The 12,612-nt window shown below is 48.3% G+C and overlaps 1 protein-coding gene across 2 annotated transcripts in view; it reads left to right on the plus strand.

Moving 5' to 3' along the window:
• Cacna1d (calcium voltage-gated channel subunit alpha1 D) overlaps positions 1-12,612 on the plus strand; it is a 304,192-nt gene that overhangs the window by 259,993 nt on the left and 31,587 nt on the right. For both annotated transcript variants that reach the window (XM_059273955.1, XM_059273957.1), the window contains 6 exons: positions 2,886-3,014; positions 6,712-6,777; positions 8,694-8,785; positions 9,935-10,094; positions 10,647-10,774; positions 10,901-10,997. In XM_059273955.1, coding sequence (XP_059129938.1) covers positions 2,886-3,014; positions 6,712-6,777; positions 8,694-8,785; positions 9,935-10,094; positions 10,647-10,774; positions 10,901-10,997 — 672 coding nt within the window. The remainder of the gene's footprint in view (positions 1-2,885; positions 3,015-6,711; positions 6,778-8,693; positions 8,786-9,934; positions 10,095-10,646; positions 10,775-10,900; positions 10,998-12,612) is intronic.

Here is a 12,612-nt window from a genome sequence, read left to right on the forward strand (position 1 = left end):
ATGGCCCGACTCTCTGTGACTACTCTGCTGCTGTGAGCTGTCTGCTGAATACGTGGCCCAACCTTGCTGTGGGCTAAGGACCGAAATTCTCCACTCTGAGACCATACTAGAATAACCCGGAGGCTTTCAAAATTCCTGAAATGTAAAAGGACCCAGGTCCGTTTAGAAGATCACTTGGGTGGCATGTGGGCATTAGTGGCTTTTATGGAGCAGCCCGGGACCAGAGCAGCTGCCCCCTCTGCAGGTGGAGCAAAGCCATCCTAGGGGCCTTCCCGTTTGGAAGAGATTTGGTCACCCTGCATGGTCCCCCATCCATGTCAGAGACGTCCTCCCCTACTGCAGTCTCTCCTGCCCTGCGGTGTGTGGTGGCAGGGGCAACGAGGTCTCAGGCCACTTGGGGGGTGCATGCAGCCTGATGTGCTGTGTTCTTTCGTTTCTGTGTTGTGTGGTCCACCACTTTGTCTCCTGACAGACGCTGTCTCCTCTCCTCCCCCTTACAACAACAACAACAACAAAAGACCATTTGACTAGATGTTGTGGTCCACACCTGTAATCCCAGCATGTAGGAGAGGGAGCAGCTACGTAGTGAGTCTGAATTTAAATTTAATGATTGATGATTGCCATCCTTCAGATACACTTAAAAAGATACACATTTCAAAAGTCAATTTAGCCAACTTTTATCAGCCAGAGGAAGAGGATCCCAAATGGCCTGTCATGGAGCAACACAGAGGAGGTTCAGAAGAGGGTGGCCGGAAAGAGCAGGCGTGCTCCGCTCTTGCAGACCCCACACAGGTTACGGGCATTTGGGTAACAGCTGTCCAGGGCTCTCTCTGCCCTCTCTAGTCCTCTGAGCACAGACCAATGGAGGTGTGCACACACGCACAGCTACACAGACTCTCACATGTGTACAGTCTAGCTGCCTGGGCAAGAGTGAAGCCTCCTCTCCACAGCCCTTAGGGGAGGGTGATGTGGGGGCGAGAGTGCTGGGAAACTAATGCTCATGTACGTTAAAGCCTTAAATTAAAACAACAACAATAACGAAAACAACCCATGATCTAAGCTAGGCGTAGTGGCTCACACCTGTAACCCCAGAACTTGGGGGATAGAGACGGGGAGTCAGAGTTTGAGGCTAACCCAAGCTGCACAGTGAGAGCCTGCTCCCTGTCTAATGAACAAACAAACAACCACAGAACCATCCCTTTAAGGCTATGTGGTTACTTGTAGGGTGAGGTGATAAAGGAACTAACGAAATTGATGGACCCTGAGTTCTGACACGCTCCTGCTCTGAGCATCCATCCAGGTGGCCTAGAGCCCTGTTCCTGGGTCCAGAGCAACTGCCTAGTTACAGGCATCCTCAGATGTAGTCAATCCCATTTTTTTTCTCTTACTAAGGTCCACAGAATTCTTCTCTTTGGGCTCAGGAATCAGCATAAGAACCAAGCCTTTCTTTCTCCATGTCCCCAGGGGAGGAAGCATCTAGTGGCTACCCCCTGTACCTCCCCTGCATAGTTTTACTGTGTGTGGTGGAAGTAAGCCAGCCTCAGGGCGACCCTGCTGCCTCAGTGGAGTGGCAGTGGCTGAGAGACAAGAGGCTGCCCTACCTCCATTCTTGCTTTTATTATTTAAAGACACTTCTTGGTAGGGAAGACTTGCCTCCTGCATGTTTGCATTTTCTTAAGCAATTCCCTGCAGGCACTGTTACTATGGTGAGCATTGAGTGCAGTGAAGAAGGGCTCAGTCCTCCTGGAGCTGAGAAACAAATGTGCACCGTTCACTGGTGGACTCCTAGGTCCTGGGCACCAGGCACACAGTTGGACCTGCCTGAGGCAGAGCTGCTGGCGCTCAGGCAAGCTAGCCCATGACGTTCTTCCAGAGTGCTTGCCCGACTGGGGCCAGGCTGAACTTCAGACCAAGCAGAGCAGGTGGCCGGAGAGAGGCCTGCCTCGGTCCCCGCCACTGACCAGGCCTTCCAGCCCTTCAGCGGAGGCATTGATCCAGTGGAGCACATGTAGTCCTTAAGTGTGGGGACCACAGGCAGAGCCGCTGTTTTCCCCCATGGCTGGGAGGCCTGCTACAGGGGGTCAGCTCCTATGACTGAGCCAGAGAAGCAGAGGTTTCTCTGGACCTGTCTTTAGAGAGCACTAAGGTATGTACCACAGTCTTTGACCAGTCAGTCGCCTGATACATCACATCCCCAGGAAGAAGCTAGACTAGAATAGTCTGTCTGTATTCCTCTCAATGGCTGTCCCCACCTCCGGTCCAGTTCCAGAATGAGGCCCTGGTGTTTTCTCAGGAAGGAGCAGCTGTGTTGACCAAAGACATTAACTACCCACTGGTAAAAAGGGGGGAAATGTCTCCTGAGCCCTTGCTTCCTTCCACCCGCATTAATACATTTCAATCTTTGATTTCTTAAAGCCAACTGAAAGTGAAAGTGTCCCTCTCCCAACTGCTACACCTGGGGTAAGATCAGTGGCTGGTCCCCAGGGGCTGGGCCGTCCGTCTCCTTGAGTTTCTCTGACCATGTCGAGTTTTCCACTGGTGTTCTGTATTCTCCATGATCGTCCCTTCCAGAGCGGTGTCTGCAGTGGTCTGCATCCATCATCAGTGCCCAGTACTCTCCAGCAGCCCAGCATTCCTCCTCTAACACAGTAGAACACGTGGACATGCATGTGCTGTGTGGATGCTGTTCTCTCCCCTCCCCCAAGCCCTGTGTTGTTAGCATGTGACTTTTCCTTTCCTCATATCATGCTTTTTGAGGTGAAAAGGCCTTAGAAACACATCTCCAAGTTCTTACCTCTGTCACCCTCGCGTCTGTTGCTGTTTTTCTGAACGTGTTGCATGTTCTCCTTCCCACTGGGTTTGACCTCTCCATGATAACCCCTCAGAACTCTGAAGAGAGCAATAGAATCTCCATCACCTTTTTCCGTCTTTTCCGAGTGATGCGCTTGGTGAAGCTTCTCAGCAGGGGGGAAGGCATCCGGACTCTGCTGTGGACGTTCATCAAGTCCTTTCAGGTAAGAGACATGCCCGTCGGGACTTCCCTTTCTGTCCTTCAGGGCGTATGTAAGTCAGGGATTGTCATCTGTCCTGGAAGACCCCCAACTCCCTCTGAGTGACCACTGTGTCAGTAGTGATTATGGGCAGAGATAAGATCCTGAAACTCAAGAGATCAGCAACATTGTCCAGATGGAAAGAAATGTAAGTCTCTGGAACTTTTGGTTGCCCAGAATGTCCAGCAATCGTGGTGTCAGAGAGGGACGGTCACAACACATTCCCCGAAGCCTTAGTTACTGTTATAGTGCTGTGATAAGACATCATGACCAAGGCAACTCACAGAGCGTTTCATTGGAGCCTGTTTACAGTTTCAGAGGGCAAGTCCATGATCAGCATGGCGGCAGGCAGGCAGGCAGGCAGCAGGCAGGCAGCAGGCAGGCATGGGTGCTGGAGAAGGAGCTGAGAGCTCACATCTTATCTGCAAGTAATAGGCAGAGAGAGAGAGAGACAGAGACAGAGACAGACAGAGAGAGAGACAGAGAGACAGAGAGAGAGACAGAGACAGAAACAGAGAGAGAGAGACAGAGACAGAGAGAGACAGAAAGAAACAAGAGACAGACAGACAGACACCAAGACTAGGCCAGGCCTAGACTTTTGAAACCTCAAAGCCCACCCCAGGGACACACCTTTTCCAACAAGGCCACACCTCCTAATCCTCCCCAAACAGTTCCACTAACTGGGGAATCAAGCATTGAAACACAAGAGTCTATGTGGACCATTTTCATTCAAGTCACCACATAGCCTCTTTCTTAGATGAATGCTCCGCTTACACCGGGTTACCGGGTACTTGATAGAATTAGAGTTCAGTTCGTTTAGGTATCCACCAGGCCTTATTTGATGTCTGTGATTCTTTTGATGGATTTCTAGTCCTTTTCTGACCAGAATCAGCTTCTCCTGTACCTTCTGGTATCCTGCTAGAGACAGTCCAATCTTCTAGGCAGAGTTGGTTGAGGGTAAGGAATAAATGCAGATTTGTGATAAAAAGTGCAGCCATGTAGGGAATTCGTGAGTATGCACAGACATTGCAGGGTAAGCCATGCACTTCTCTTCTTCATAAGTTAAATGTTCATGTGAACCAGTGGAGTTATATAAGAAAAAAATTCAAGTTTGCCCCTCACCACCCCTGAGATCACCAGTAAAATTCAAGTAATATTATTAATTAATTAATTAATTAATTAATTAATTTTACAGTGAATAGGGAAAAGGGAAAGAAATGGTATGTAGGGAAAGGAGAAGACAAAAGCTCTCAGAAAGGAAATCACAGTCCTGCTGAGAAGAATGGTGACTGAGTAAAGGTGTGGGGACACACACACACACACACACACACACACACACACACACACACGATGGGGGAGGGGGGCATGGCTCAGAGAGAGAAACAGGGCAGGCACCCTAGACAGGAGAGCCTGGGTGTAGCCAAGCCCTGCAATCCTCCATGGTCAAGTGTGTCAAGTTCTAGAGATGGGCTACTAAAATAATGAAATGCATTCATGTAAAATGATCCTGTTTCTTTGGGGGGCGGGGAGTGTTGGTTTTTTTTTTCGAGACAGGGTTTCTCTATGTAGTTTTGATGCCTGTCCTAGGTCTCACTCTGTAAACCAGGCTGGCCTTGAACTCACAGAGATCCGCCTGGCTCTGCCTCTGGAGTGCTGGGATTAAAGGCGTGAGCAACCACTGCCCAGGCATGATCCTGTTTCTTGAAGAAGTTATTAAACTTTAAAAAAAAAAAATTAGTAGATAAAGAAGCCACGTGACAGAGTGGTGAGTTGCCAGCATAGTCCTCAAACATTTGGATGTCTAGGAAGAAAATGCAGAGAGCTTTTGTGGGGACACTAGCCCTGTGGGACACCTGTTGGCATGTTGCTGTGGCATTGGGCTAGGCTGTAAGTCACAGAGCCTCAAACCTATAGGTGACCTGTCAGCTTTCTGAGTCACTTCCTTAGTCACTTCCTAATCACATGTGCTGGGAATTAAGTCCAGCAGCCAGGCAGCCCTGGAGGCAGCCCGCACACATAGGTGCATTTGTCATATGTGGTGATGGAGAAATGCCATCAAAAAACATGGGTGAAAAGACTCACGTCTGGCCAGGCGCTTATACTTGTTGGGGTGATCTTAAATAAAAGGAGCCTGTGCTTGTGACCACTCAGCCAGCTTCCCTTTGTCCTGGGGCCGGCCCTTGACTTTGTAGCTGTTTACAGAGGAACACCTGGTTCAGTTAAAAGCTTTAAAGATAGCCTCGAATGCACCAGAATGCACCCAAGTCACCGTAAGGAAAGAAAGCTCGCCGGGCGGTGGTGGTGCACGCCTTTAATCCCAGCACTTGGGAGGCAGAGGCAGGCGGATCTCTGTGAGTTCGAGGCCAGCTTGGTCTACAAAGTGAGTTCCAGGAAAGGCGCAAAACTACACAGAGAAACCCTGTCTCGAAAAACCAAAAAAAAAAAAAAAAACAAAACAAAAAAAAAAAGGACTAATTTGACCATGAGGCCCCATGTTTGAAGTCTCCCCATTTCTCCCTGTCTTCAGTCTGTCTGTAGTTTGTGGTTGCTGGCTTGTCTGTAGTCTGTCAGTTGTATATAACTGATCTCTCCCCATGTCTTGTCATCCTTAAGACTGACTGATGTCTGCCTGTCCCTAACTAAGTCTTTGCTCTGTATTGAGGACCATAGAAAGCATCACATGCAGAAGAAATGAGGGATACTTTGCAGAAATCTTTAACAGATTTTTACATGAGATTGAATTATTTGCACCAGACCCCAAAGCACTCAATACTGCAAAGATGCCATCAAGTTTTATCGTATGCTGATTTCAATGTTTATGGCAGGTATTGGTTGTATAAGATTGTTTTCAACCTATTTTCTGTTTTCAGTATTTATTACTGTAACACCACACACACACACACACACACACACACACACACACACACACACACACTGCTTTTTGGATCAGAGGCATAGACGAATATATAACTTATAGTTATGCATTGCCTTAGGTTGTAAAAGCTGATTACACAGGAAATCCTAGGCGAGTAAGATTGGTTGATACTTTGTTATCTTAAAGACAAGTTAAACAAACAGGCTGAGTACACAGCTGGGTTAAGGACCACATGACCTCAAGATGTATCAATTGTGAGGTCTAGCAGAACTTGCAGTCTCTTTGAATAAAATGTACCACCCGCGGTGCATTTTAAAGTGTTTTGCATTCTGAAATGGCTTTTGACCCTCTGACTCAGTAATTCTACCCCTAAGCTCCTACTCTAAGGAAACCCGGAATCAAGGTGATTTTGCATAAAGATGTTTCTTAGCTGCACTACAACTACTCCCCAGCCTCCACCCCAGATACAGAGGAAATGGAAGGAAGCAATTGGGGCATCTGGTATTTTGGAGTGATTTGGTCAGTTAGAGTTTCATGAAGGATGCAGGGTACACTTCAAACTCACTGGGATCTATGTGTCTGTATGGAAAATGTTTAGGGTTAGCACAGGGTAATGATGAGCTTGGAAACCTCCCCCTGCCTGCCCACACTTGGTAACTGTAGGTGTGTAGGTGCGGGGATCTCCAGGACTGACGCACTTGTGCCGGGCTGGGCCTCATGTGGGAAGGCGCAGGCACAAAGGCAGGTGTCCGACTCCCAGCAACCCCAATACTTGGTCTCTTGCAGGCACTCCCATATGTCGCCCTCCTCATTGCCATGCTCTTCTTCATCTATGCAGTCATTGGCATGCAGGTAAGTGGCAGCTGCTTTTCCCTCACCCAACCTTCTTCAGGGTGGTCCCAGGTCTGCACTTAGGCCAGGTAAAGTAGAAGGACAAGGTCTTGATGTTTCCAGCCAAATGCCTTGGCTACTGAGGAGATAAGGAGAGAGAACGTTATGGCCCCTTGGGTGGGATTGAACTCCCAAGACGGGTGCAGAGTTCAAGATGCAGCAGGAGACTGTTTTGTTAGCCCTCCTTCCTGCCGACACTTGCACTCATGTTTTAGGAGACTGAGCTAGATGGGAAGACCTGTGGTTGATCTGAGCGGCAGAATGCCATAGGCCCCCGGTGGAAAAGGAGATGCCCCAGTCATCAGTGTGGAGAGGCTGTGCTCTGTACTGATGATACTCTGATGGTGTTCAGTCCAAACACCTGCTGGTACCCTGAAGAATTATGCCTTATCACACTGGCATTCTCACGGACTTCCAGATGCTATGGTTAGGACTGAGAATGGGCAGCACACTTTTTCAGAGAGGCATGGACCCAGGCTCTTAGACTGAGAGACTGAAGCATGTGCTCCAGGGCTGGGAAAGGTTTGGGGCCCTCACTGACAGCTGGGTCCTAACACTCTGGGGTAGCTGGAGGGTAGTGTACAGCTCTGGGTACCAGGAGTCAGAGGAAAATGACCTACACTGATAGAACGTTGTTCTGCCTAGAGAGGGGCGCATGAGAGAGAGGTGAGGTAAGTCCAGCACAGGGAGATGTTGTGTTTATATATTAATTTATTTGTCCTGAAGGCATAGAAGTACTTGTAGGAATTTTATTGGGAGTTATAAGACAAGAGTCATCATACCAGAGCCTTTGTAATTGAATAGCACGTGGTGATGATATTGTGTGCCTAGAGAATCTGTGATGTCACATGTCCTCGTGAAGAAGTGAAGAGAGGTAGCTCAGGGCTCTGCAAACTTCATTGCACACCCAGCTCCACATTCTCATAGCAGGCATTTGCCAGGACCCAAGACCTTCTGAAAGGTCGGTTTGCTCCATAATTCCAGTAGAAAAGCTTTGCTGGGGAGGCAAAGCCCGCAAGGCCCCGCCCCTTTGTCTCTAGCAGCCTGTTCCTCTCTCTTTCCCACTCATCCTCGCTCCTCAGGACATCAGCTCCTTCCAGGTGACACTCCCTCTGTCTGGAGAACTCTGGCCTTTGTCACCTAACTGACCGCTGCTGCTTCTCCTTCAGTCTAGCTATGTGCTACTCCCTCTGGAGGTCTTCCTGGTCCCATTTCCCTGGCACTGGGTAAATGGGCCTCTTCGCTGTTCTCTGTGGGGTTGGATCATCCCGGGACTCACTGTGTCTGCTTGCCACTCTTGATCTCCTGGTAGTCTCCTCAGACCAGAGACTCCTGTGGGGTGAGAATGGGCCTATCTGAGACACTGCATTCCAAATGTTCAACCTAGTGCCCGGCACATGCTGTGCCCAGCAGATCTGTGCAGGGTGCAGAAAGTGCCAGGTGTCCTAAAAGAAAGTGCTGAGTTAGTTCCAAAATCACAGGAGTCTTTCTATATGACTGTGTTAGCATTTCACGACCATACTTACAAAGAGAAAATGTTTATTATGCCTGCAGTTTTGGTGGTCTGATCCACGATCATCTAGCCCCATCACTTTGTCCTATGACAAGGCGGGACACCATCATAGAAATGCATCATGGATAAATAAAACTGCTCAGAGAGGTTGGATGTCAGCTTCCCACATTCCCCTATGAAGACACACCCCCAGTGACCTAAGGACTTCCCACTAGGCCCCCCACCTCTTAAAGTTCTACCTCTCAACAATGCTACCCTTAGGGACAAGGCCTCTAACCACATGAACCTTGGGAGAAGGTTAAAGATTCAAATTGTAGTAATGATAGAAATCTGATCTTTCACCCTTATTAACTTCCTCATCTAGATGTTTGGGAAAGTTGCCATGAGAGATAACAACCAGATCAATAGGAACAACAACTTCCAAACGTTTCCACAGGCAGTGCTGCTGCTCTTCAGGTGACTGGGTCCTTGAGGGTGGTACGCCTAGAATTGTGAATGACGGGGGTTATGCATGTTTCTGGTTATCTCTTGGTAGACTCTTGCTTTGTTATTGTTATCTTTCTATATTTGTTAGTTACTTGGTTTGTTTTGAAATAGGTCTCAGTCTATAGTCCAGGCTGGCCTCAAACTCATGACAGTCCTCCGGCCTCAGCCTGTCAAAAATGCTGGGATTGTATGTTCTACTATGGTCAGATGTTTTACATCTTTTAAAATATTATTACTTCGTATGTATGTATGACTGTGATACATGTTCGTGGGTGGACATGCCACTGTGTGCATGTGGAGGTCAGAGGACAACTTTGTGGAGTCAGTCCTCTCCTTTACTCTTTACCTGGGTTCTGGGGATTGAACCCAGGTCATCAGGCTTGCACAGCAAACACCGTTTCCCGATCAACCCATCTCCCAGGCCCCAATTTTGTCTTCTTAAACAGAACTAGCGTTTCAGTTACAGAGGAACTGGCTGTATTGTTAAAACGGCTGGAGGCCATTCAGATTATAGCTGACACTTAGACCACCAGAAAAAAAAAAAATTGTAGGATAGAGACCTATGCATGAAGAGTGCACCAGAACCCAACCAGGAAAACGGAAACACAGCCCAAACATGGGAACATTCTGCAAAGCCAATTAGGAGCAACCTAAGATGTACAACCTCACATTTTATGGGATTGTTTTTAACCCCAGCTAATACATTTTGCAAACAGTCTTCCTCACACTGAGAGAACTCTCTAAAAACAAGGAAGCAATGTCCAATGACTCCAGTAACTATAACAACTCATTGGTAATTCAGGTGGTTTCCAACTCTTCCCTTTCAACAAAAACAGTCAGGACTAATCATTAAATAATTGTAATAGGGATGTTTGAAGAAGAAACAGGAGAAAAATGAACATCCATTTATATAAAGAATTGCATTAGACACTTTTATAAATCATATTATACCAGGGCCTCTAGTTACTACGTTGTGTCTGAAAGTAGGCTTCCAGACTGTCCCGAATCCAAACGGCATTGCTACAGTTACATTTTACACAAGTTAAGAATTGTCTTCCTAAATGTTTAACTCATCATCTGCTTGACCCTTCCCCAATTAAAGCCCTTTCTCTTAAACAGGTGTGCCACTGGGGAAGCCTGGCAGGAGATCATGCTTGCCTGCCTCCCAGGGAAGCTGTGTGACCCGGACTCAGATTACAACCCCGGAGAGGAGTACACGTGTGGGAGCAACTTTGCCATTGTGTATTTCATCAGCTTTTACATGCTCTGCGCGTTCCTGGTAAGCCGTCTCCGGGGGCCCTCTTTTCCATTTACAGACCCGCTATAGCATTTGGGGTTCAGACCAGTAACGCTGTCCTGTCATAATGCTTTGAAACAGTTGGCACGCTCTGGACCCCACCAGGCAGGAGGCAAGTCTTGCTTAATTTGGCACATGTCACAGCCATCTGGGTTGAGTTGGGCACTCACTGATGGGCTGGGGGTAATTTCCAGCCAACCTTGTTACTGAGGGCTGCTGTTTCCTTTCTAAAATTTCAAAGCCACTGCACATGGCTTTAAGTGCTTTCAAAGTGTGAGCTGTCTCTAGTTACAATTAAATTATAAGATTACAGTGTGCTTCAGGGTGCCAGCTAATGCAGCCACCCACCCCCTCCTGAGTGTGTGCCAAGCCATCTGGTCAGCTGTTGCCTTTTCCTTAACCATTCTACAGTAAACGAGTATTGTGGTCTGCCTCTGCAAACGTGGATTCCAGTATTCCTGTAGTTAGGAGGCAGAAGCAGTGGAAGGGATCTCTCTACTGCCACTGAAACACCCTCTTGGTTGACTTTTCCAGATCATCAACCTCTTCGTGGCTGTTATCATGGACAATTTCGACTACCTGACCCGGGACTGGTCTATTCTGGGGCCCCACCACTTGGATGAATTCAAAAGGATATGGTCAGAATATGACCCCGAAGCAAAGTACGTTGAAAAGCATTCTCCTGGAATGTCAGGGGTGATTTCTGTGGAAGGGCAGGGCGGAAGTGGTGGACTGGAAGCTCATGCGGGTCACGCTGCCTAGGACCTTAGGCTGTGCTCTGCTTCCAGGGGAAGGATAAAACACCTTGATGTGGTCACTCTGCTCCGACGAATCCAGCCTCCTCTGGGGTTTGGGAAGTTATGTCCACACCGAGTAGCATGTAAGGTGAGTGTCACACCTCCAAACCTGACGGCCTATTGACTGCTTTCTTCCTCACACACAAGCACCAAGTGACATTTAGCCAGGCCCTCCGCAAGGTGGACATGTGGAGATAATAATGAATGTTTTCTGCATTGGAGGTACTCTCGAGTTTAAAACACTTCGAATCTGCCAGGAACAGTAAGAAGAAAAGGGGAATGCTTGCAGGTTGTCACCGGGTTAGCTGTCAGAGGAAATGATATTTAGGTCAGGGTCGGGTGGCTGTGAATGTAGCTCTGCGACAGTGTTTATCTAGCACGTGGAAGGGTCCTGGGTTTGATTCCCAGCACCACCAAACCAACATAAAAACCAGAGGAGCCATAGGAGTAAGTCAGAGGCAGGAGGGGCTTCACAGAAGGGAGTCCAGAGTCCAGACTGCAGCAGAAGGAGTCTCCACTTGGACAACAGGGAGTCTCCAATTGGTAACCACTGACTGGAACACAGGAAGAAGTGACAGAGGGCCCCATGCGTCCGCTGAACCTGATTGAATATTCTCCACCGAATCCTGTGGAGGAGGATGAAACTGGGGAAGAAATGTGAATCTCAGGTCCCCATCGCAGAGCTGATGGTGTTGGCATGAGGAGACAGACTGGAGGAAGGAGCTAATCAGGGCAGCCAGGATGAGGGCAGTGGGTGTGGGGAAAGAGTGGGCAGCATGGACCTGCTGAGGAAGTACAGAGGGGAATACCTTGCAGACAGAGGAGGAGAGAGTAATGGGAAAAGAACTAATTTAGCCCTTAGCTTGGCAGTGGTAGACATTGAACCCTTGCTGGGCAGTGGTAGGCATGGTGACATGTTGCCTGTGGCCTCTCTGCTGTCGAGTTCTATAGAGCCCTTTCCTGGGCTGTGGAGCTGAGGTGTCCCTGGGATGAGCTCAGGTCTCCTAGCCTGTCTCTGTCATCCCCCCACACTGGTCATGCGGAGCCCCTAGTTCGTGTTGGCCTTTCTCCCATACAGCCCACAGAAGCTGTCTCATGTTACTGTAGCAACAGGAATACAAGGTTTGCCTGTTTACCCTCCCTCCCCTTGAGGAAGTCCGTCCGGTCCAGAGAGCAGCACAGAACCCAGTTGTCTGAGTTTATCTTTGTTTGGATCTCACATTCCTCTACCTGAAGGATCTAAGCATCCTTAAGACACAAAGTCATCCATTTTGATGACTTGGGTATTGGTCAGGAAAGGTGAATGGAGGTCCCAGTCATCCTGGCTGCACTGATTTTGGACATAGGAAAGGGTGATAGTAGAACATGGAATTTAGGTGGGTTGCCCAGGTAGCTGTATTCTAGTCCTTCAGTGGGGTGGAAAAAAACCATTTAAACCTTTCTTTTTCAATAAACTGTTGGCCAAAAATAAAAATACATATATTATTTAATTTTAGATTTTGTTTTGTTTTTGAGATCGGGTCTCACTGTGTAGCACTGGCTAACCTGGAAGTCCCTATACAGACCAGGCTAGCCTCCAGCTCAGAGATCTGCCTGACTCTGCCTCCCAAGCATTAGGATATAGGTGTATGCCACCACACCCAACTAGAAAATTTGGCTGGGCTGTGGTGGCGCACGCCTTTAATCCCAGCACTTGGGAGGCA

The sequence above is a fragment of the Peromyscus eremicus genome, chromosome 9 (assembly GCF_949786415.1).
Source record: "Peromyscus eremicus chromosome 9, PerEre_H2_v1, whole genome shotgun sequence".
Taxonomy (NCBI): Eukaryota; Metazoa; Chordata; class Mammalia; order Rodentia; family Cricetidae; genus Peromyscus; species Peromyscus eremicus.